We start from the raw sequence: 26,046 nt of genomic DNA on the forward strand, positions 1-26,046 counted from the left end.
GAGGGTCTGAAGCAAAGGAAATTAATTACTTCCTTCTCTTCATCTTGTTTTATCTTCTTCCAAACTCTCAAGGTTCATAAGTTTCAACTTATAGCACCGAATTTAAAGTTGCTCTAACCTAAAAGTGTGACAACAAGCTCGACAAGTGAAGGTTAAATACATCTATAAGCAGTTGGAATCCTAAGTTTGATTTGTTGAATTATATTCATGTGTTAATTGAGGATTTGACGATTTTAAGTTGGAATATTTGTTCATGTTTCGAACTAAAGAAAGTTTAGGAATTTCCCATAAAATTGACAATTAGGGATTTAAATTTGATATTTAATTATTAATTACGGATTTGAAATTGAGCAATACAATTCATCAGTAATTAAAGATTCTATTCATCAATAAATTATAATCATATGATTCATATCATATCAATAACCATAATACCCTAGCTATAATCCTATATCAATTTCTAACTTTTGAAATTTTTTTTTTTCAACGGCATTTTGGCCTGCATTTTTCAAAGAAAAAAAAAACAAGGCATCGCACAGCGGAAGTTGCGCAACAGCACAATAGAGTGGGTTCTTGCAGGTTTTCCAACCGACCAGAGAGGCGGCTGATAACTCCTGGACTTTTTCCAACAAATACTTTCTCTATAACTCACCCTTGCCTTACACGTTGCATGCATGGGATGCAAATACAATCCTGCAATGTAGTCTCAAGTGATTCCAATTACTAGGCTAACTCCAATAAAATTAGAAAGCATATCATAGAGTCTATCTTTTTATTGAACAACCCCTCTGATCTTCAAGCTCATAATATATCTCTAAGATAATTATTACGATTATTAAGACTGATAATAATATCTGAAAATATATTAATTCATTGAACGGTCTCAATTATACAGGACGATAGTGCAAAATTTGGTATAAACAATTCCATTTGACCTATTCTAAGTAGGAAGGAAAAAAACAAAAAGTCGTCCCGTTTGCTTGGATTATTGGCTCCCCCACTAAGACCTAATATGCAAATTATACAATGCGTATGGAGCCCTAAACCCTAATGCAAAACAAAGACTTCCCAGTCAATGAATATCACTTCAATTTCTTTTTGACGTTGACGTGGTGCTGGGAAAGATGCAATGATTGTAAGTTTGTACGACCGTCGTATTCTTCTCGAATGCTTGACGCGTTTCTACTTTCTGGACTGAAAACAGGGTGTAATTTGAGGACGACTACCATACTTTTGAGCGCTTGTCAATGAGAATCATTATTGTTGGGTTCAATGCAATGTAATTTCTTTTTTTCGATATGGAATTTACTCTTTATATACAATCTCACACAAATCGAGTGAGATAGAGTACGTGTGATTGTTGAATTTCACATATAGAATAACTTATTTTGATATCATGAATAAAGTTAGAATTTCACCGTAAAATTAATTGGCAATGAATAGTTCAACTACTTATAAACATATGTAAAATCTCTTATTTCTTAGATGTGACCACAAACCATTCACATTAAATGGTCGGGTAATTTATTAAGATATGATTTTTTTTCTTTCCTTTTTATACCTTATCACTTTACTTCTGTAGTGGATATGACACCACAAGCCATTCACATTGCTTTAGTAGACTTGATTGACTTGGAATCATTGTATCAGCTAGATAGAAGAGAGGCAATATCACAAACCACCCCTGCATTTCTTGTTCATCATTTATTTTTCCGTAGATTTCTGAGGCTGAAGAAATGGCTGATGGGATCATTTCCATGCTACTCGATCGGCTGGTTTCAACAGCTTATGAGTACGTGGATGGAGAGGTGAAACTTGTTTTGGACGCCAAGAAAGAAATTGAAGAATTTGCTGGCAATCTCAGAGCTATTCAAGCTGTTCTCGAAGAGGCGGAGCAAAGGCAAGTGAAGGAGGCCAGTGTGAGGAATTGGTTGGATCAGCTCAAAGACATATCCTTCCAGATGGTGGACGTGCTGGACGAGTGGAACACTGACATGCTGAGACAACAGGTTGAGAAGCAAGAACGAGAAGGTGAAGATGCTCTTGTTCCCAACAAGAAAAAGAAGGTAAATTTCTCTGTTGCCCACACTAGCTGCTTTTGTTTTGACAAAGTCAGACGGGTAATTCTCCGTCGTGACATTGCGCTTAAGGTAAAACATCTGAATGGCAGGCTAAGTGCAATTGATAAGCAAAGAAAACGGTATGGGTTTCAAAAGATAAAAGGAGGCATTCAACAATTGCCTGAACGACCGAAGACTTCGTCTTTTGTCGTCTTATCAGAAGTATTTGGTCGAGAAAAGGAAAAAGACATTCTGCTAAAAAAGTTGTTGAGTGATAGTGGAGAAGATGGGGTCCTTATCATTCCTATTATAGGGATGGGAGGAATAGGGAAGACAACTTTGATCCAACTAGTTTATAATGATGGCAATGTTAAAGCTTATTTTGAAAAAAGAGTGTGGGTTTGTGTATCAGATCCTTTTGATGAGATTAAGATTGCCAAAGCTATAAGCGGTGATGATGCCCCAATCTCAAATGAGTTGGATTATGTCTTGCAACGCATGTCAAGTTCCATCGAGGGAAAAAGGTATCTCCTTGTCCTAGATGATGTGTGGACCCACGACCGTGATAAGTGGGAAAAATTAAGGGCATCACTAATCCAAAGTGGTGCTCATGGAAGTAGAATATTGGTGACCACAAGAAAGCATGAGGTCGTTGATATGATGAGAGCAAAAAGTGACATGATCAATTTGGGAGAGTTAAGTGAAGGACATTGTTTATCCATCTTTAATCACATGGCGTTTGCTAAGAGGGAAGTCGACGAATCTAAGGCGTTTGAAGATATTAGTAAGAAAATTGTAGAGAAATGTAAGGGTTTCCCTCTTGCTGCAAAAGCTTTAGGGAGTCTAATGCACAACAAAAGAACAATGAGGGAATGGCGAGATGTTTTAAATAGTAAGATATGGGATTGGGAAGAGGTGGAGAAAGATGTTTTTCAACCACTTTTTCTAAGTTATTATGATTTGGCCCCAGCAGTCAAATGTTGTCTTTTGTACTGCGCTAATTTTCCTAAAGATTATGAGTTTGAGCGGAATAATTTGATTAATCTTTGGATGACACAAGATTATCTTAATTCAAAAGGGAATAAAGATAAGGGAGAAGTGGGTCAAGCATTTTTTGATAACTTAGTAGCACGATCTTTTTTTCAAGATTTGAAGAAAGATAGTGTCAGTGGTAAAATTATAAGTTGCAAAATGCATGATATTACTCATGACTTTGTGCAATCCCTCACCAAGAATGAATGTTTGATCATCGGTGCTGAGGGTGTTGACAATGAAATAGAGGTTTTGGGTGAAAAGGTTCGTCATTTGACCTTAGTGTTGGAACACGGTGAGCCACTCCCACCTTGTAATGCATATTACAATTGCAAAAATTTACGTACTCTCACAAAAATCTCATACTCGAGGTATGGTTCATCCATTGCTATGATAGACTCAAATTTTATTCTACAACTGAAATGTCTTAGGACATTAAATTTGAGTGAAAGTGGCTTAAGTGAAATCCCAAAGGAAATTGGTGAATTGATACATTTGAGGCATATTGATTTGTCATGGAATCGTTGTTTAAAGATATTGCCGGACAGCATCTGTGAGTTGTACAATTTGTATACCTTGCACCTTTGTCACTGCAGCTTTCTTCAGAAATTACCTGATAACATGGGAAAGTTGATTAGCTTAAAGCACCTTTACGTTGATGGATGTCTTGGGCTGAAGTACTTGCCAAGAGGGATTCGGAGATTAAAAAAATTGAAAAGCATTGATGTGTCTCTTGTGATTTGTGGTGACGATGAGGATAAAGCTGCATTACAACTGGGAGATCTGGGAGTCTTCAACCTTGAGGGCAGTCTCACCATAATATTGGAAGGGAATGTGAAAGATGAGAGTGAACTTGAGAAAGCACAGTTGTGGCACATGAAGCAACTCTTTCATCTCGGAATTAACTCTGAGCATGTCCAATACAAGCAGACAGGAAGCAATGTTGAAATACTGAATGTCTTACGGCCGCACGAAAACCTAGAATCTTTAGACATTTCTTATTATTGGGGCACCACCTGCCCCAATTGGATGATGTCTTTGCACACCTTAAGAATTATCAGTCTATTGGGATGGAGTGAATGCAAGTTTTTGCCTCCTCTTGGGAAATTGTTGTACCTTGAAAAGCTGACTATAATGAGCATGGAAATGGTGGAGAAGGTTAGTGGTGAGTTTCTGGGAATAGACAAAGATCAAACGTCACTGACATCATCATCCTTCTCATTTTTCCCCAAGTTGAAGGAACTCAAAATTGGTTACATGTTTGCGTTGGAAGAGTGGGAAGTAGGCGTGGAAGGGTGGAACAAAGAGGATTCTGAAATTTCAATTATGCCATGTCTTTCCTCTTTAGAAATTCGTTACTGTAAAGGCATAAAAACACTGCCAGACTTCCTCTGCAAAACACCCCTGCAAGATCTTATCATTGAGGATTGTCCGAGCCTTTCAGAACGCTGTGAACAAGGTAGTGGCGATGAGTGGCCCAAGATTTCTCACATCCCAAACATCAAAATCTCGTCATACTGGTATTGAGCCCTATCTAATCTTATTTACACATTTATATATATGTATGTATCAATTACAATTGCTATCATCATATTTGTTTAATTTGCTTATTTTTCTTCTTCAAAGGACATGAGTAATGTGGATCAAGTGGTGACTCACGACCTAGGCATATATATTAATTTTCTTTGAAAAGGTAATTTTCTTCTTTTATATATATATATATATATATATATATATATTATCAAATGAAAATTGTTATTGACACTCTAAAAATCTCATTTTACACTCTAACTTTCTATAATTAAAAAGAAAAAAAATACACTTATGAGATGTGTAGAATGAGATTTTTTTAGTGCTATTAATAGTTCCCTATCAAATTAGTAATGCTTATTTAACTTCAACCACTCATTTTTCTAATTTCTCTGCAGGACGACTGAGTGAAAAGTTGTGGTTGATAAACCATTAAGGATTTATCGTACACATCTTACTGATTAATCACGCACATTTAGGTAATTATTCATCCATACATACCAAATTCGATAGCAAATTTCCATGTCACAGGCATTTGCTAATCTTAGTTGCTCAAGTATTCGCAGAACATGACTGAGTGGATGTTCTGCCAAATTAAGGAGCGTCAATTGAAGTTAGTCACCTTCAGGTTTCTCGTGAGGTTTGTTTGTTTGGCTTTAATGTACATATATCCAGTTGTTTCCTATAAAATTTAATTTCAGTAAAATGTCTTAAAGATGTTGCTAAACTGGCAAGCCGTCTATCGTTTCAGGGATTTTGTCAAAATGCGTAGCGTCAACCATCAATGCCCCCTACTAAATTTCCAACTGAAATTTGATCATCTTCACCAATGCCATGAGAACTTGCAGGCGTTGGAAAGCGATTTCTTAAAGCATTCCTCTGCTGACTCCTCGTTGCTTGGACCTTATGCTCCTTCATGGTGATTTTTCAACAGATCAAATACAATAATCATGGGAACATGGAAGTTAACAGCATTGACTGGCACGAAATGGATTGACGGTGGCACAAGATTTCGTTTGGTTTGACGATGATTGTATATTTTCCATGTAATTTTTGTGTGTGGTGCTCTTTTCTTCCTTAACTAGGTCCAGGTTGAAATCTCCAACAAAGTTTTTACCAAGGCCCCTTACAAGGTGTGGAGGACCCTATTAGCTCCCGGCAACGACACGTACGAGAAACTCCTTACGTATTAGGTCTTTCTTTAATTTATATTTTTTCAATCACATCTCAACATGGTAAACTCAATATTCAATCAATCTTTGGTACAAATATGTCGTAAGGTCCCAATACAACAGTCCCTTACTTAAGGCCTGCACCTACTCATCATACTACCACTCTGAGACACGGGAACGCCGTTGGCCGTGTCTTTGTTTTGGCATTCTCTCGTCAAGCAATTGGAGTTGTTTTTCAATCAATGGAGGATCATTTGGCGACGGCCAGAGAGCTTCGCCCGTATCCTTGTGCTTGAAATTCTGTTATCCTGGATTCAACTTATCGTCCCTGTTATCCCCATTCATATGGATTGCTATAAAACACTTGCCACAAGTGAAGGCGATGCTTATACTTGTCGAAACAACGAAAGCATATAAAAAACTTAGCAGCATCAGATCCAATCGTATTTTTCTCTAATGCTTGACGACTTTTCAGACTTCTGAGCAAGAACAGGACCAAAAGCCTTGACTGAAGGTCCTTTTAGAGATCGAAACCATCAAACCTTACGAACAAATTTATGCTATGCATGGGCATTAAATGAACATGCACAAACCCTAATAAGTTACTAAAAAGGTTCGCATTCCGCTTGAGTGGCAGAACACAGTTATATTACCGCTTGAGCGGCAGAAGCACTAACCTGAATTTGCAACCATGTTCTACAGTGGATGAATCGGTTCTTAGGGCAATGGTTAGTCTTCTCTTCTCTTGTAATCACGTTATAGTTCTCTGGTTTTCAATGGGACAAACCAAACTATATGGAACAAGGGCAGACTACCGAGAAGAGGAACCAAGCATTTCTATCTATGCCTTGCAACTGCTTCCTCCCATTAAGTGAGCAGTTGCAATCAGTTATCAAATGAACTCTAACTACAACATTTAAATTCAAATTTGTTCCTTTTATTTCCCTCCAAATGGTTGTTATCCGGTTACAACCCTAATTAAGTCTTACTTTATATATATATATATAGCTCATATTACTTCTGTTATTACATGACTTGGTGTTTGATCTTACTCACAAATTAAACATTACATTGACCACTCATCGCTCGTGGATGTATTCATTCCCAACAATTTAAAATTCAATCCTGGAGTTGACAGATAGAGTTGTCTGCAGCGTTTGGATAAACTGCCAAAGCGAGCAAATTCTCTGAATGAAAGCAAGGATAGGATGTTATGAGCAACCCCTCCTGGAAGATTACGAAGCATGTCTACCGTACGCTCTGCACAAACGAACTCCTTGTGCAGTAGCCATTAAGCTACGCAGCTTCCTCGTGTGTGCTCTCTCGTTGCAGGATAAGCCATATCGAAATAGAAGTCAAGAATTACGAGATAGAAATCGAAACTCTGAAAGCTAAAGAAAAATTGGTAGAATCAGGCACATGCGACCCTCATCTAGCACCTCCAATGTACATTATCTAAGCGAGCGAGGGGACGGGCTGAGTACTTGCTTCGCTTTCAAACATCTCGCTAACCAAATAGCGCCTCCGAGTAGACACGGTTGAAGATCGACCAATGTCTGAAAATATAAGTAACCAAAAAAACACGTTGGAGATCTAGTTTTAGTAACAATATTGTATAGCCCAGCCACTTCATTTTGCTAATCCTTTTGTTTAAGCCTACGAGGATTGGGAACGTACAGGTCCTTTAACCCCCCCCCCCCCCCCCCCAAAAAAAGTGCCCTGTATGTTCGCCTATTAGGAAAAAAACACACTGTTGGGGTCTTTTATAGAAAGTTTTTGGGCTCCAACATACTTCTCATGAAATTTTTTACTATACTTCCATGGAGGAAGCCACCTTGGAACCAAGGGCGGATGCCCCCACTCAGTTTTTTAAGCTCCTGCAAAAATTGTACATATTGCATATGGTAATTTCACGTGATAGAGCATTTTCGGTTATGAATTTCTGAAGAATTAATAGAACGGGAGATTAATGAAAGAATGATAACATGATTATTTTTATAAAGGGATATTTGATGGTATTCATAATTAAATTGTCTGTATAGCTCTCTGGCTTCCTCCCTGTCTACTTCCCTATTTTCCCAGTCGATGAGAAAGAGGCAACTCATTAGAGTGTTGCCCAGGAAAGCTATCGATTAGGGTAGATGTAAACAATGCCAAAACAAAGTAGTGGCAATACAGGTTCTCCTTAGACTCTACTGATTTTGATCTTAAATTGATTGATGATCTATGAGAAACTATCAAATTCCGACTCAACTCCTGGGGTTTGCGATTTATGCGCGCAAAGTGTGTAGGTGATTGGTATGAAACTGAGTTTGCGATTTACGTTCTGCAAAATGTGCAGAGTCTTGAGCAGATCGTCTTCAACCTCTCGGTAGGGATTGGTTGGAAGGTGAAGGTACGAATGGAGGGAAATAGTCCGGCAAAAGCTTCAGGCAGAGTTCCTCCAAGTACAAAGCTCGTGTTGCTATGAGCCCAAGACTGCACAATCGCGTGTTCGAGTTCAGAGAGCCTCTTAGTAAGGGCCAGCTCCTTTAAATGTTACTGGAAGCTTAACTTTTACTACAGCGCTCTTTTTTTTTTGGCAAATATGTTTGCATCTACATCCAAATTCACCACAAAAATGACTTCTCTCTCACTACAAAAATGTATTAACAAGAAGCACTACATATTTATATTTAGGGCTGGTTTGGTATTGCTGTGCTTTGAAAAAAAACTGCTGTGAGAATAAGCGGCTGTGCTGTAAAAATAAGCGGCTGTGAAATAAATCAGCAGAGTGTTTGGTAAACTTTTTTGTAAAAGTGTTTTTGGAAAAAAAAACAATCTGATAGTGGGTCTTTTCATTAAAGGAGCATTGTAGCTCCGTGTGCTTTGAAAAAAAGCCAGTTTTCCAAAGCTGCAAATAGCAGCTTCAGCTTTTTCCTTTGATTTCAGCTTATTCTCACAGCAGCTTCCAAAATAAGCCATTTTTTTTCAGTTTACCAAACACCTAAAACCCTCACAGCTTTTTTTCATGGGTGCTTTTTTTTTAAGCACCTCACTCCCAAACCACCCCTTATAAATATCACTACAAAAATGACCTCACTGTACAAAATACAAAGGCTTTGAATCGATGAAGATTTCTTGTTGCGCTTTGAAGTTTAAACCAACCGAATAATCTTGCGGTGCAGCCATCCCGGCCTGGCCTAAAACTCGGATGTTTCCCCTTTGAATTGATGGAAGTATCTCCGCAATACGCAGGAGCTTTGGAATTATGCTCTTCTTCTAAAGATCCTCTGTAGGAAAAGGCTTTCAAATGCTCAGTCTTCAACTTCGGTGTGAAAAATATAACTCGGAAATACTGTCGTGACGTCCCTAGAGGATTGGTTCACAGGCAGGTCAGTAATTTTCAATTAATACTGAAATTTAAGTTGAAAGGTTGGATGCTTCAAGTAAGAGACGCAGGCAAGTTACATACTTCAAATAAGGAAGAGTCATGTTTTTTAGAAGCGATGGATGCCGAAGCACGAAAACCTTCCATTCTTCTTTGTTAATTTTCCCATCTTTGTCAGCATCAGCGTCGGCAAATGTCTGCAACACAATTAGAGATGCCGTGGATACTAAATTCTCTTGGCGCTAGATCACCACCACCCGGTAAATAAAATTCAGCGCTTACCTTCTCAATGATTTCCTCAAGAATATCATCCGGCAATTTCACGTCGGATTCCATCAATATGGCAATCACCATTTGCTTAACCTGAAACAAAGTACCAACTTAACAACAAATCTAAAAATAGTTTACCCCGGAGATTTAGAGGTTAAGAGAAGTATCGTGCTCACCTCTTCTCTCTCAATGAATCCGGTTTGTCTCAGATCATACAGCCGAAATGCAACTGCGAGTAATCAACAAACACAAATCATTAAATAAGAACGACACACGACCTGCATTTACACAAACCAATACATAGCAGTAACACTTACAATCGATTTTGTCATCAATAGGGGCGTAAGGATGGAAGACATTGAGTGCATGAACAAACTCATCAAATTCAATGACACCATTTTTCTTTTCATCAAATAGATCAAAAACCTACAAGATCGAAAACAAGTTAGCAATCATACACACGCAGGCAGAGTTACACATACAAAACCATTCATTACTTTTGTGCACCATCCATCACCGTCGCGTTGATTGTCGTTAGTTGAGTGTGATGTAATCAATCTACCACCAAAATCTCAAAATTTAAACTCATCTAACTGCAATCAACACGGTGGTGAGCAAAATTATTTCAGCTGCTCGATGCATTTACCCGGTCAAGGAACAGATTTTCGCCTTGGGGAGTTTGAAATAGTGCTAATTGAAGCTCCTCCTACAACATAACCACCATTACACAATTAAGCACGACAACTCCAATCTCAAAAGAAACATCACAGTTCTTCAAAATATGAAGAATTCTAACTTTCTAGGAAAATTCAGCTGACCTTGTGAATCGATCCGTCGTCGATAATCGAGCTGCTCAGCTTCTTAAAAAGCTCATACAACGCCTCCAGCTCATTAACAGTAACTGCATCATGATTTCATAATTTCTGTTAAAAAAAATTCCTAAATTCCAAAACAAAACGAAAGCAAATTCACAATTCCAATACATCTGGTTTCATCGGCGAGGTGAGACATATAGCCGCAAGCGAAACCGCGGTTGATTGGGCGGCGGGAACGGTGGCTGCAGCAACCGCTCACGGCGAAAACCAGCGCCTCTACCATAGCTACAAACGGTATAAACGCCGCGCAGATCTTCTCTCCGATTGATAACGAACTCGATCTCTGCTCAACCGCCGGAAAAAAAAAATTACACTCAATGCCGGTCAATTAATCCAACAGAAAATCAAAATCAAAATTTTAAATTTTTTTTACAAAACGGATGAAAATTGAATTAAATTAGGGAATTATTGTACCGAGAATTCCATTGCTGTCGTCTGCAACAATTCATCAGATCGAGGCTACTTCTTCTGTGCCTTGTGCTTTTCAATGAAAAATGTCCTCGGGTGCACCAGAAGGCTTCGAGGGGCTGCTTCTCTCTCGCGCCGCTGGCGCGGATTATAAATTTGCTTCCAGGGTGGACGAGCATGAGACCCGCGACGAGAGCTTCGATTTATATATCAACGGACGCCAAGTGCTTATCCTAATCTCACCTGACTGTGAATCCAGATGAGCTACGATGATGACACGTGGTTTGTTGATTGGCTTTGTGGCGCTTTGTTCTGGAGCATTCCAGCGAAGGGTAGTGAGCTGCGCAGGTTTTAGTGGAAAAGTTGGATACGTGGCTGGGTGGAGCCCACTGTAACGAGTTTTGATCCAACCACAGAGCTAATAGTTTGTCAACTAGGCAACTAATTGGATGGAGGAAGAGAAGGTCTTAATATGTAATGTTATAAGATGACGAGGAAATCTTTATCAAAGCAATCAATCACATACTATAAAAAAACATATTTTGTTAATCTGACGTTTCGTGCTAATAACATCATCTGTAAGTTTTGGGTTTGTGCTCGGATGTAACAGTCGAAGTTATACTCATGTTATGAAAATTCTTTTCCAACCAATTGAATAGTTTAAAAGAAAATGCCGCAAGACTCGCTCAAAAAACGAGTATGGCAAGACTCACGCACGTGAAATTCCACTTCCTTAAATTGTTATACGAGTCTCGATTAAATGGATTAATTGAATGTACCATCTGGGTTGTTTCCCTCTCGATTTTGGATCATAGCACCCCAAAAGTAGTCTATACAAACAATCTAGGCTTATATTCGGAGTTTCCTTGAAGTTGGTAAGGCAAAATGCGACCATCCTAGCCCATTGAGTGCTCTACCTCCGGCCATCAAAATTATACACTTTGTAACTCAAAAGTCGTTTCTTTGTCTTCCACCTCCTCCTGCTTCCTCTCCTTGACCACCTCATTGGCTTGGCGGCAAGACTCCATTTTTGTTCCCCTCATGTACTGGATCGCCGCCGCCGCTGCCACCATCAAAATCTCCCACTACTAGACGGACCTCATTGTCGCCACCACCGAACACCCAAAATACGACTATAGACATCCGAAATTCTTTGATCCGCTCAGCCAAAATTTGGAGCCATCTTATCACGCTTCATCATCATCACGTGGCATATCCACTGGTTTGAATCAAGTGATGTTTTCTAGTAGACAACATGGTATGAAAATATGGTAGACAACATGGTATGAAAATAAATGCGGTACCCTCTTATATTGGTAGGTTGATGTGGAGCAAATATGGTATGAAAATATGAGAAGTGTAGCATTATTCAAATATAAATAGTAGACAACATAATGTCTAGTAATTATTGTCTAACAATTCATATTCGTTTTTAACATGATAAAGCTTGGGAGATTAAAATTTTAAAACAAATGATGTGTTACCAATAGAAAATAAGTATATTAATTAACACTTAAATAATAATCAAATTATCAATAATTACATCAAATATGAAATAAGCATATTAATACTTAAATAATATTCAAATTAACAACAATCACATCATTTTTTAAGGATTAATCATTCTCCAACTCATCATCTATACATTCACTTTTGCATGTGAAACTCCTCATTTTTTTTAATTTCTTTTACCAAGTCAGTGTAAGGCAACTGTTTATACAATTATTGTCATTGTTTAATGGGTATAATTAACACAAGGATTAAACAATAAATAAGGCACAAGCGTTTCTGTATTATAAGTTATAACTAGCGATTACGTGTACAACGAGTCTTTTGGTGGGCGAGTATGTAATTATCACGATCTATGATTGCTTAAGGGACTTGGATTGTCTGCCCTCTTAGTTATGGTGCCCTTCCATACCCTCCTATTTTGTGCGGTCACGGTTAAACCACGTCAATATTTTATATTAATTTTTTAATAAGATAATAAGACAAAAAATAATAAAAATATAAAATATTGACGTGGCTTAACCGTGACCGCACAAAATAGGAGGGCATGGAAGGGCACCACAACTAGGAGGGCAGACAATCCAAGTCCTTGCTTAAGAGGTTGTTATGACACCACCATCGCAGTCTTAGTCAAATGGCTATAATTTCTCAAGCAAAATGAGACAGATTCTCTGCCCTCCCATTTTACGTACCTTCTTGTACCCTTCTGTTTGTGTGGTTACGATTAAGTCATGTCAATATTTTATATTACTATTCTTTTTTGTCTAGACATCCGAAATTCTTTGATCCGCTCAGCTGAAATTTGGAGCTATCTTATCACGTTTCATCATCATCACATGGCATATCCACTGGTTTGAATCAAGTGGATGTTTTCTAGTAGACAACATGGTATGAAAACATGGTAGACAACATGTTATGAAAATAAATGTGGTACCCTCTTATATTGGTAGGTCGATGTGGAGCAAATATGGTATGAAAATATGATAAGTGTAACATTATTCAAATATAAATAGTAGACAACATAATGTCTAGTAATTGTTGTCTAACAATTCATATCCGTTTTTAACGGGATAATGCTTGAGAGATTAAATTTTTAAAGCAAATGATGTGTTGCTGTTGACCCTAAAAACTATCAAGCCTATGTGGCGCGCAGGCCGAGTAATCTATAAGCTAACTACGTCCTTCGGTGAATGTGGGGCGTGCCAACTCGTCGGCCGAGGAGTAAATTTGTTGATGTTGCGTTGGGTGCGCGGCTGACTTCTGCGTCTTGCGATTGCGACCGAGGAAGGAACATGTCTCGGCCTCTTGCGTTCTCGAACCTGAAAACAAGGCTACTATTCTTACGAAGTTCACGAATCGCCGTCGTCAAATTCGGTCACAGTGATATTATTCGTCAGAGTAAACTTACGCCGAATCAACACCAAAGTGTAAGGGCACAAATACTCAAAGCGAATATAAGTCTTAATAGTGAACGTGGTTCGGCCGTCTGAATGCCGAACTCTAAATCCCACTTGAGAGTATCCAATCATAAAATAACTCGGCGTGCAATGTGCCAAGCTCAGTAAACTGTAACACCTCACTTCGCCGAGAATGTTAATGAGCTGACTTCAATCAATAAGGATTCGGAAATCCTTCTCGACCGAGACTTGGATAGGTAACCAACCATCCTCGCCGCAGTGTTGTTGATGCCAACGGAAGATGCTGCGAGATCGGCTGATTCTACGGCGACAGAGCTATCTATGCCGACTTAAGATATCACCGGTTGCTTTCACAATGTTGTTGATGCCAACGGAAGATGTGTCAGCGAAAAGAGAAAATAAAAAGGAGTAATTAGGTTTTCATCCTTATTTTTACTACTCTATTGATTAAAACCTTATTACTTTTCAAATTTTGATCAAGGTCCTTTGTATTAATAATATCATTAATTATTTCAATAATAAAATATTTTTTATTTCTAAATATATTCATTTAATATTAAAAATGTTACAATTAGTATATTTATATTTATGGCTAAATTTTTTATCATATATTTTTATTTTTAGTTTGTACCCATTTTTAATTTGCAACCCTTTTTTAATTTGTACCAATTTTCCTTTCAGTTTTAATTTGTACCCATATATTAATTTCTTTTTGTGCCCATATTTTTTTAAAGTTTTATTTGTATTGTACCCATATTTTTTTATTTATTTGTACCCATTTTTATTTCTGCTAAATGTACCCATTTTGAAGAATGTACCCATGTTTTGATACAATAATTTTTTGGTTTTTTTTTTATGAATGTACCCATGTTTACACACACACACACACACAATAGTATATTTATATTTTAATATTTGTAATCCCACAAATTATGGTTTTTTATTTAAAATCTCATTACTATAAACAACTATAAATTTTAATTTTTAATTTAAAAAATATAGTAACGTACATAGAAATAAATTATCAATTAATTTCAGGGACTTGGATCAAAAATTGAAAACCAACAAGGTTTCAGTCAAAGACTGTTCATAACTAGGGACCGCATCCAAAGTCTCCCAAATAAAAATCTCAAAGTTGTTGAGAGAGTTTGCGCAGGGTAGTTGTGTGTAGAATTGGAGAGCGTTCTCACGTTGCACATCGCCTCTGTATTTATAGAACTGAAGTACTTGCTCTCCACGATCAGATAACGTTGCAGAAAACGACTGAAACTCAAACTCGTAAAGTGACTGATCCACAGCATTGGCGCTAAAGCCTATCTTCATATGGCTGACTTTTCAAAATAATAAAAATCATTCTGACTTATCTTATCATGACTAGAAACCTAGGCTAGCTAGGCTTTCCTATGCCATCATAACACCACCATAAAAAAACTAGCTTTTCTAGGTCTTGTCGCATCATCATCATCCAAAGTAGCTATTTCCTTACCCCATTGTCGCATGCAACTTGACCCTATGAATACTAAATTCACTTTTAATTATCACCATATTTAAATGGATAATAATTTGACCAGAATCCAATCCCCTCAGTAGTTTCCAAGTGACCTCATTTATCTGATGACGTGTTGTTATACTTCAAGATATATATCTAATAATAAATCATTGTTAAAAGATAATTATGATAAAAATCATAACTTTAAAATTCATTATCTTTTAATAATGACTTTTATTTCTTGATCCAACAGTCGGGAGCTATGTTCACTCAATGGCCTTGATTTCACAGGCCGATGGTGTAAATTTGGGTCCAAACAATTACCAATAGAAAATAAACACATTAATTAACACTTAAATAATAATCAAATTATCAACAATCACATCAAATATGAAATAAGTATATTAATCAATATTTAAATAATAATCAAATTATCTACAATCACATCATTTTTTAACCATTAATCATTCTCCAACTCATCATCTATACATTCACTTTTGCATGTGAAACTCATCATTTTTTTTAAATTTCCTTTACCAAGTCAGTGTAAGGCAACTGTTTATACAATTATTGTCATTGTTTAATGGGTATAATTAACACATGGATTAAACAATAAATAAGGCACAAACGTTTCTGTATTATAACTAGCGATTACGTGTACAACGAGTCTCTTCGTGGGCGAGTATGTAATTATCACGATCTATGATTGCTTAAGAGGTTATGACACCACCATCGCAGTCTTAAACAAATGGCTATAATTTCTCAAGCAAAAGGAGGTAGATTCTCTACCCTTCCAGTTCCCGTGCTCATACCATTATGTTTTTGTGATCACGGTTAAGTCACGTCAATATTTTATATTACTATTCTTTTTTGTCTTATTATCTTTATAAAAAAAATAATAATATAAAATGTTGACGTGATTTAACCGTAATCACAAAAAACAGAAGAACACGGGAAGTGGAAGGGCAGCCAATCTGCCTCCCAAGCAAAAATAGCTGTATGAGTAGACTTCCCATCGATTCTTAGTACTAAAATCTAAAGATTAATTCACATGGATTTTTTAAGATTCCAATATTGTCAATTTCAGATTTTCTATGTTAGAAAAATTATTAAAATAATGAAACAAATGTCGTAGATAATATTATTGATATATTTGTTATAAGAGTAAATTGTAGCTATGGTCCTTTAACTTTAACTCAATTGGAGCAATGGTCCCTCAACTAAAAATCCATTACCTTTAGTCCCTCAACTTATCAAAACGTGCAGCTATGGTCCCTTAACTAAAAATCCATTACCATTGGTCCCTGAACTTTAATTCAAGTGGAGAAATGGTCCTTTAACTTTAATCCAATTGTAGCAATGGTCCTTACAATATAACTCGTTTTGACAAATTTTTTGACATAGTTGACGAAAAGAACCATAATTATACACTTTGATGAGTTGAGGGACCCTAATTATATAAATGGTCATTCCAACATAGCTTATTTTGACAAAATTTTGACAAAATTGATGAAAATGACTATAGCTACACATTTTGATAAGTTGAGGGACCAATGGTAATGGATTTTTAGTTGAGGGACCATTGCTCCAATTTGATTAAAGTTGAGGGACCATTTGTACAATTTACTCTTGTTATAATATAAACGAACGACTATGAAGAAAAACCTAGCAACATTGATTATTGTGGACGTAGATGCAAAATATGTCTAGGAAAGATTTTTTCGGACGGTGAATGACAAATTGATTGAGAGGGTTCGAAAGCTCAGTATACTAAGTATGGATGCAACTCGGACAGGTTAGATGGTTAATCCAATTCTAACCCAATTTTCACGATTTGGGTATGGGTTGGGTCGGGTTCGCCCAACTTTATCTAGTTCAATCTTATAACACTTTATTTTGATTGATTTCCCAAATTTTGAACCGAACAACGTTAACAATAGTTAAATTTCATTTACGCATCATCATCCACACAAAAGTTAAAACAAACAATTTGAAGACTATTTCTAATGTTTAAACAATGCAAAGTTCAAATTAAATTACAAGACGTAATCCAAAGCTTCAACCAAAAGAAATGCAAAGGTAATAATATCATTCATTATCCAAAACTTATACATAACTTTTATAATATAAAGTGAGATGGGTAATATATGGATGAGTAAAATTGAGCTCAAATTAGGCTGGGTTTAGGTTGACATGGTCGGGTAAGACATTAACCTAACTCAACCCAATAAATTATCAGGTTGAGGTCGAGTTGGGTTTGGGCGGATTTTTTTTTTTCTTCATTATAACATGTACAGTCAAATTTAAAATCAGATTAGACATGAGCATATTCGAATTGACCTAACCCAAGTTAGACCCCTAATACTAAATAATTATAGAGAGAGAAATTAAGCTGATTTTAAGCAAAAGTAAACATGCTTTTGTTGGTCATGTTTAACTGTTAAGTAGATGTGGATGTTCGATGATCTACAATTAGCAATCACTCATGCACGTAGACAAAATATGGAGTGCCTTCTTTCCAAAAATATAAATATAAATAAATATGGAGTGCCTTTATCGCATTGGTTCAGAATCATTACCTTTAATTTTGTTGTAAATAGTGGGTATGTATGCCCACATACATATAGTAAACCTTTCACAAGTTTAATAGTGTTTTGTTTGCTTTTCAAAATGTTTTCTTTTCAAAATGTTTGCTCTATAAATCGAGCATTACAAGTGTTCAAAATGGAGTGATACAAGAGGAAGAGAGAAAAGAGAAGAAGAGTATAGGAGATAATAGAGAGAGTTATTTTTGTACTCCTATTATTCCAAATTATAATGAAAGCATCATTGCTGCCCCGAGGACATTCCAGTCACACTGACTGTAGAGGAACCTTGTAAATTTTGTATCTTGTTTCTTTTATTCCACTGCACACATTGTCGATTTTACAACACATTATCAGCACGAGAAGCTCTCGTGTCAGTGGAAAGTATAACGCCACAAATCATGTTCACCTCTGTCGCCTGGAATGTAACACCCCACCCATTTCTATTTAAAAACTTGTTTTTTTTTTTATTTTTTTTATTTTTTTTATATTAAATAGTGAGTCGTGGGACCCACCTTATTATTTTTATACACCTATCTTGGTTCCAGTCTCTCTTTCCCTCTAATATCCGAAACCAACACTCTCTCTCTCTAACTCTCAGGAACTCACACTCTCTCTAAGCTCCGAGAGCTTCTCTCTAACTTTCACCTCACTTCCTTCACAAATCAAACCCCAAAAACCATATATTTGGAATCCTTGAGACCTAACGAACTCAATGGTACCCTTGCATGCGCCATCAGAGCACTGTGGACTTTTCTGCCATTGAAGCTGAGAGCTTCAAAACTCTAAAACTCGAACCCAGGTGAGAAGTGTGTTCCTTCTTCAAATTTCTGGGTTTAATCATGCTATTTTACACACTGTTGTGTTGGTTTTGTGGTCAAAATCGAGGGTTTTGACCTTATCACTTTTTTATGCCAAGAACCCGGTTCCGACAACGAACTCCGGCGAGTTTGTTGCTGTGGATTGCGCGGATCCCTTCGAACCTAAACCCAGGTAGTTATTTTACCTTGCTATTTGTTGGTGGTACTGTGAGTGTGTGGTGTGTGTGCGCGTGAACCGTGTGTGTGTGTGAGAATGCTGTGCATGCCGTGTATGCTTGTTGTGTCTGTGTGTTTATATATGTATATATATATATGATGTTGTGCGTGTGTGTGCTTATATATATATATGCATGCTGTGCATGCGTGTGTGTTTATATGTATGTATCTATATATATATGTGTGCATGCTGTCTGTGTGTGTGTTTGGCATGTTGGTGTCCGTGCAAGTGTGTGTGTGTGAGAGTAAGTGTGATGGTGTATGGTGCACGTGTGTGTTGTGTATGTTTGTGTACTGTATGAAGTGTACAGTGTGTGCGTTGTGCGGTGCAGCTCTGTGAGTATGTGTTGTGTATGTATGTGTGTAAATGGGTGGTGTGTGTGCCGTGTGTGTATAAGTATGGGTTTAGGCTTTAGCCCAAAACCACCTCTTGATCCTAACCTATCCAAATCCAAGGCCCATTTCCTTTTCCTAGAATTATATTGTTGGGTAGTTTGATTAACTGTACGTTCTTGTACTTAGGGGCAATTACCGCAACGTTTTTGTCTTCGCTAGTGGCGCAGCTTTTGACGGAGTATCTGTGAGTGGACCACCTTCGAAAATTTGCATGTTTTATTGATAGAATTGCATAATTTAATAGCATGCCTTGCAGAATTATTGATTTGAGGAATACTTTACAGGAAGTATGATGATTTGATTATACATGATTATATATATATGTTTTGAACTATTTCCATTATATCGTATTTTCTATAGAACCCTCATTCTGGTAGACTATCTGATCAATGACGATAGGATGCTAAGAATGTGTTTCAAATGACTTTCGAACACCTCTTCGTAGTATAGAGGATCGATGAATTTATGCTACGAAGTTGTATTTTAGAGATGAATTATGTTTTGTGCGTACCTAGTGAACACTATGCCGCCTGGGGCGAGGATCTGGTGTTGGCATTGAGGCCGGGAGAAATAATCCCTAGCGAAAGGCTGAGGGACACGGAGACAGGCATTGGGCCGGGAGGGAGATATCTCTGGCTACGGGCACAGAGACTGAGGTGCAGGCATTGGGCCGGGAGTATTATTATTCAGTGCACTCACTAGCAGCACAACTTGTGTTATGCTTCCTGATACGATTTCTGATACGACTCCTGATACGATTTCTGATATGATTTATGATATGATTTTCTGAGATTGATTTGCAGATGGATATATGAATTGTTTTATGGCATGCTAGAGTTTTCTGAAAAGCTTATCACTTATTATTCTAGTAGTTTTCATTATTAAACTGTGGGGGTTAGTATGTTCATAACTGTTTTTGTACTATGTATATATACAAGCTTGGTCCACTCACCCTTGTTTTGCGCCCCCATTCAGGACTTAGGATGAAGGCACATAATCCCGGCATCAAGGTACTTCCGCAGCGGCATCTTCGAGTCCTCTCGGGGTAGGACCCACTCATTTGTTCATTCAATCTTATCTTAATTCTTGTTAGTGACTAGGTCTAGTTATATGCTCTGAACACGTTCCTAAATTGTTAATTCATTGTTTTTTTAAATTCATAACCTGTATTTATTTCTTATTCTTAGCTTTTGTATCAATTAATGGCTTTCGTCACCCCCGGGTGTCGGCCAGCACGTGCCTGTCCTGGTATTCGGGGAATATCAGGGTCGGGGCGTGTCAGATTGGTATCAGAGCGTGATTTTGTTCAGAGCATACTTAGGATTATCCTCAACTCTCGTAGTGTGTCTGTCATGACATTATTTGGAGGTCACGACTTCTGGATTTGCTGTCTTTCAGCGCAATTGTGCAAATCTTTCTCTGTTTGAATTGTCACCTTCTGGTTGAAATACAAGAATTCTTGTCGGGATTGTGCCTCATAGGTGACGTGTTTGTTTTGTTAGACGACTTTTAACATCGGATCGATACTCAGCGACGTGTTTTAGAAATCTCGATTTGAGGAATTCTGGTTAAGACTAGCCATAGATCTGAAATGGCGATGCCGCTCTGCAACATGCGTTCCTTAGGAATCGCGGGCAGAGTCGGCTCTACATCAAAATCTTTGGATTGGTGGTACGAGTTGGTTAAGATGAAATGGAAATCGAAATCGATGATGTCACTCTATGTTATGCGTTACCTAGGAATGGCCGGCAAGGTCACATCTATGTGGAAACTACTTAAAATATTCAAAATGCACGTTGGAGAAAACAAGTAAACGTCGACGAATCTGGAAAGTGTTGGTTGGAATTTGAATCAACGTTCTTGGACTCATTCCTATTGAGGAAATTCGTGTAGCTCTTCAGAATGGTACTCGGCAATTGTTCTATCGTTAACCCTTTTGCCCTTTTGCTTACTCCAACGACGAAGTTAAGCTCTTAATTTTTGACCGTTAGCTTCACATCAAATTCTCTGAGTGTTGACTTCGTTTGTATTAATTGCTTTTCTCGGGAAACTCCTTGGTAGCAAACGCTATTCTCATCAATTTCCAAAATGAGTTGCAATTCTTGTTGTTGTTGTAGTTGGACTTGGATAATGAAGATTCAGTCTTGTTTGGATAAACAGATTCCTTGAATTTCACCAAGTCTGGTACTCGGCGATAAAACCCTAGTTCCTCGTCCGCGTACTTTTCGGTGAAGGTGAACTTAGTCTCTTGCTTGCAGCCTAGCTGTTCAGCTTTGTAATTTTCAGTGTGATGGTTGAGACTTCACCATATTCATCGTTGTACGAAGATCGAGCTTTACTCTGAACTTCTCTGGACGTATTGAGCTTTGGTTTACTCAAGAGCATCACTTTAAGGTAGCCAATCGTGTCACTGCAAGCATACGCAGGTTCCTCTGTATCTTTCTTCTTCGCCATTTTGTTGATTCAAAGGTTCTATGTTTAATTTCTGAATTGTGAAATTGCTCTCACAAAGTATTGTGAATTTCGAAATGTTTTTGGCTTCGTCCAATCTTATTATCAGTTCTTAACTATTCTTGAGCTTAGACCTAATTCCTTTTTGGCTAAGAAACCAGTTAACCATACTGTGATGATTTACCAAATAATCATAAACAGTGACTCTTATTTCTACATCTTCACCTTCCTTTGCTTATTCGTCTCTAAATGCGAAATTGGATCATGCCGGAACATTACAAAAAAAAAAAAAAAAAAAAAAAAAAAAAAAAAAAAAATCGTTCTCGGCATGGTTTCTCACTCAACCAGATATCTTGTACTTTAGATTTAGTGGACTCGTTCTGACACTCAAATTCTTTTGTGTTCTTTCAGCCTTCTCGACATGGCTTCTCGCTCAACCAGTGAGGAAATCATGATCAATCGATTCGGCAGATGCGTAAGCCTAGTTTCATAACGGTACTAGCAAGAACATTTGGAGCATAACCTGTACACAAGCTTACCAGTCTTATCGAGAAGATTTTCTTTTGGCTTGAGGTTTGAGTCGTCTTGTGGTAAGGGATTAGTGAAGATTGTAGTGTAGGTGATCGGTAGATTGCATCACTAATCACTATCTTCACGCAAGGATATTCAATCACCAATCACCTTCTTTCTACAATTCATAGTCATCGTATCGTACTCTAGTAGATCTTTTCGATGAAATGATGTGTTCGTTTCAACGCATCTTATCACTACTTCACTCCAGGACTCTTTTGTTTGTGAGTACGTGGTTGTTGAAACACTTCTAGCAGATCTGTTTGGTGCACTCTGGGATGGCACCACAGCACGGTCGAGGCAAGAATGTGATAATCTTTACACTTCTCTTGAATCCTAAGGTACAGTTTTCAAGTGGGTTCGTTGTTGGCAAAACACTGGAATAGTTGGTCACATTTGGAAGAACTGAGGAGGATATTATGCTTGGTGCTAGATAGAGTGTTACGACTACAATTTATGTTTTGTTCGGTTTGGTGTTTGGCACTTTTTACGACATGGTATGAGAGTTTTCACAGGCAACATTGGCTGACAGAGGAATATTGTGAACTGATATTCGGGAGGATCGAATTTACGACATGTGAAATTATTCATCCTTAGGAAATTACTACTTGCTTATCGAGACAACAAATGTGAGGTCGATATTGCGGGCTGCAGACTGTGAAATCGATAGCTTATTTGTTGGGTTCATTAAGCAAGTGGGCAAGAAGACCCGTCTACGATAGTTGTTGCGGATTTGTTAGTCTTGGGGCTCGACCCAAAGACACATCTATTCTCGGAGTACGTGACATTTCGAATTCTTGGGCAAGACCCACTTTCACTTTGATTTTGGATTTTCAGTATAAATATTTAAACTTTCGTTACTAGTATTCGTATTTTCGAAGTTACAAATGTTTTGGGGAAATTATTTCCGTTTTCAGTTTTAAGTTAAGCACGAGTTTTCAACCCATATGTACATATCCATTTTGACATTATCGTATTTTGCATACTTGCTTTTAACCTTAAGCTATTTTGTGTTTTCAACTTTGTATCTTTATAAAGTATGTTTCTACTTGTACACTGATGGAGAAAGAAAGTATGGGCATGGAGGCACGAAAGATGGAATCATTGTAACCCGATCGCGACGGGATGACATTTTCCTTTTTGTGCAACCGCTCTGACTTGATTTCTTCGTTACGTACATATTTATATATTTTTCTTCTTCTTATTTTCGAGTATTTCAGTTTAGTAAATGATTTCAAATTTCGAGGACGAAATTTTCTGTAAGGGGGGTAGGTTGTAACACCCCACCCATTTCTATTTAAAAACTTGTTTTTTTTTTTTTTTATTATTTTTTTTATATTAAATAGTGAGTCGTGGGACCCACCTTATTATTTTTATACACCTATCTTGGTTCCAGTCTCTCTTTCCCTCTAATATCCGAAACCAACACTCTCTCTCTCTAACTCTCAGGAACTCACACTCTCTCTAAGCTCCGAGAGCTTCTCTCTAACTTTCACCTCACTTCCTTCACAAATCAAACCCCAAAAACCATATATTTGGAATCCTTGAGACCTAACGAACTCAATGGTACCCTTGCATGCGCCATCAGAGCACTGTGGACTTTTCTGCCATTGAAGCTGAGAGCTTCAAAACTCTAAAACTCGAACCCAGGTGAGAAGTGTGTTCCTTCTTCAAATTTCTGGGTTTAATCATGCTATTTTACACACTGTTGTGTTGGTTTTGTGGTCAAAATCGAGGGTTTTGACCTTATCACTTTTCTATGCCAAGAACCCGGTTCCGACAACGAACTCCGGCGAGTTTGTTGCTGTGGATTGCGCGGATCCCTTCGAACCTAAACCCAGGTAGTTATTTTACCTTGCTATTTGTTGGTGGTACTGTGAGTGTGTGGTGTGTGTGCGCGTGAACCGTGTGTGTGTGTGAGAATGCTGTGCATGCCGTGTATGCTTGTTGTGTCTGTGTGTTTATATATGTATATATATATATGATGCTGTGCGTGTGTGTGCTTATATATATATATGCATGCTGTGCATGCGTGTGTGTTTATATGTATGTATCTATATATATATGTGTGCATGCTGTCTGTGTGTGTGTTTGGCATGTTGGTGTCCGTGCAAGTGTGTGTGTGTGAGAGTAAGTGTGATGGTGTATGGTGCACGTGTGTGTTGTGTATGTTTGTGTACTGTATGAAGTGTACAGTGTGTGCGTTGTGCGGTGCAGCTCTGTGAGTATGTGTTGTGTATGTATGTGTGTAAATGGGTGGTGTGTGTGCCGTGTGTGTATAAGTATGGGTTTAGGCTTAAGCCCAAAACCACCTCTTGATCCTAACCTATCCAAATCCAAGGCCCATTTCCTTTTCCTAGAATTATATTGTTGGGTAGTTTGATTAACTGTACGTTCTTGTACTTAGGGGCAATTACCGCAACGTTTTTGTCTTCGCTAGTGGCGCAGCTTTTGACGGAGTATCTGTGAGTGGACCACCTTCGAAAATTTGCATGTTTTATTGATAGAATTGCATAATTTAATAGCATGCCTTGCAGAATTATTGATTTGAGGAATACTTTACAGGAAGTATGATGATTTGATTATACATGATTATATATATATGTTTTGAACTATTTCCATTATATCGTATTTTCTATAGAACCCTCATTCTGGTAGACTATCTGATCAATGACGATAGGATGCTAAGAATGTGTTTCAAATGACTTTCGAACACCTCTTCGTAGTATAGAGGATCGATGAATTTATGCTACGAAGTTGTATTTTAGAGATGAATTATGTTTTGTGCGTACCTAGTGAACATTATGCCGCCTGGGGCGAGGATCTGGTGTTGGCATTGAGGCCGGGAGAAATAATCCCTAGCGAAAGGCTGAGGGACACGGAGACAGGCATTGGGCCGGGAGGGAGATATCTCTGGCTACGGGCACAGAGACTGAGGTGCAGGCATTGGGCCGGGAGTATTATTATTCAGTGCACTCACTAGCAGCACAACTTGTGTTATGCTTCCTGATACGATTTCTGATACGACTCCTGATACGATTTCTGATATGATTTATGATATGATTTTCTAAGATTGATTTGCAGATGGATATATGAATTGTTTTATGGCATGCTAGAGTTTTCTGAAAAGCTTATCACTTATTATTCTAGTAGTTTTCATTATTAAACTGTGGGGGTTAGTATGTTCATAACTGTTTTTGTACTATGTATATATACAAGCTTGGTCCACTCACCCTTGTTTTGCGCCCCCATTCAGGACTTAGGATGAAGGCACATAATCCCGGCATCAAGGTACTTCCGCAGCGGCATCTTCGAGTCCTCTCGGGGTAGGACCCACTCATTTGTTCATTCAATCTTATCTTAATTCTTGTTAGTGACTAGGTCTAGTTATATGCTCTGAACACGTTCCTAAATTGTTAATTCATTGTTTTTTTAAATTCATAACCTGTATTTATTTCTTATTCTTAGCTTTTGTATCAATTAATGGCTTTCGTCACCCCCGGGTGTCGGCCAGCACGTGCCTGTCCTGGTATTCGGGGAATATCAGGGTCGGGGCGTGTCATGGAATCTCACAGATAAGAAAATCTTTTCATTTCATCTTAAAATCTTTGTACTACTAATCTTCATAAAGCAAATATATATATGTTGTTGTATGACTGTATATCATCCTTTGCAGAAGCAAATGAGTACAGACTCAAAATTCGTAGAAAATCTTACGGCCATGTAAACAGCCTCAGAACTCTAACTTGCAGATGTCGGATTGAAATAATTTCTTCTTCAAAGTTGCTCGTCCGCCCAGTACATACAACGTATCAAATGTTCAGAAAATTACAACGGTGCGATCATCACAGATGCCTGAAACTCCATTTCGGTA

General features: G+C 37.8%; 2 protein-coding genes and 2 long non-coding RNA genes across 5 annotated transcripts; 3 read left to right on the top strand and 1 right to left on the bottom strand.

Moving 5' to 3' along the window:
• Positions 1-1,593: 1,593 nt before the first annotated feature.
• On the top strand, positions 1,594-5,893 carry LOC103440592 (putative disease resistance protein RGA3). 2 transcript variants are annotated; one of them, XM_008379289.4, is made up of 5 exons: positions 1,594-4,612; positions 4,719-4,785; positions 5,021-5,101; positions 5,189-5,262; positions 5,374-5,893. In XM_008379289.4, the coding sequence occupies exons 1-2, from the start codon at positions 1,737-1,739 to the stop codon at positions 4,723-4,725; spliced, it is 2,883 nt and encodes a 960-aa protein (XP_008377511.4). In that variant the 5' UTR covers positions 1,594-1,736; the 3' UTR covers positions 4,726-4,785; positions 5,021-5,101; positions 5,189-5,262; positions 5,374-5,893. The 2 variants fall into 2 exon arrangements, with proteins under 2 accessions (XP_008377511.4, XP_028962520.2); XM_029106687.2 differs by having other exon boundaries at positions 5,471-5,893.
• Positions 5,894-8,677: 2,784 nt separating this feature from the next.
• Positions 8,678-10,903, bottom strand: LOC103420977 (calcineurin B-like protein 10). The gene is made up of 9 exons (XM_008359012.4): positions 10,724-10,903; positions 10,418-10,592; positions 10,253-10,335; positions 10,081-10,140; positions 9,752-9,860; positions 9,611-9,663; positions 9,447-9,527; positions 9,249-9,361; positions 8,678-9,145 (listed from the first exon to the last, which is right to left on the bottom strand). The coding sequence occupies exons 1-9, from the start codon at positions 10,733-10,735 to the stop codon at positions 9,091-9,093; spliced, it is 741 nt and encodes a 246-aa protein (XP_008357234.3). The 5' UTR covers positions 10,736-10,903; the 3' UTR covers positions 8,678-9,090.
• A 7,356-nt stretch (positions 10,904-18,259) lies between these two features.
• Positions 18,260-20,314, top strand: LOC139198416 (uncharacterized). Its single transcript, XR_011583878.1, has 4 exons — positions 18,260-18,520; positions 18,638-18,711; positions 19,278-19,335; positions 20,127-20,314. It is a non-coding gene; the product is annotated as an uncharacterized lncRNA (long non-coding RNA).
• Positions 20,315-23,523: 3,209 nt separating this feature from the next.
• LOC139198417 (uncharacterized) lies at positions 23,524-25,616 on the top strand. Its single transcript, XR_011583879.1, has 4 exons — positions 23,524-23,822; positions 23,940-24,013; positions 24,580-24,637; positions 25,429-25,616. It is a non-coding gene; the product is annotated as an uncharacterized lncRNA (long non-coding RNA).
• The last annotated feature ends 430 nt before the right edge of the window (positions 25,617-26,046 follow it).

The sequence above is a fragment of the Malus domestica genome, chromosome 08, assembly GCF_042453785.1.
Source record: "Malus domestica chromosome 08, GDT2T_hap1".
In the NCBI taxonomy this organism is placed as follows: domain Eukaryota; kingdom Viridiplantae; phylum Streptophyta; class Magnoliopsida; order Rosales; family Rosaceae; genus Malus; species Malus domestica.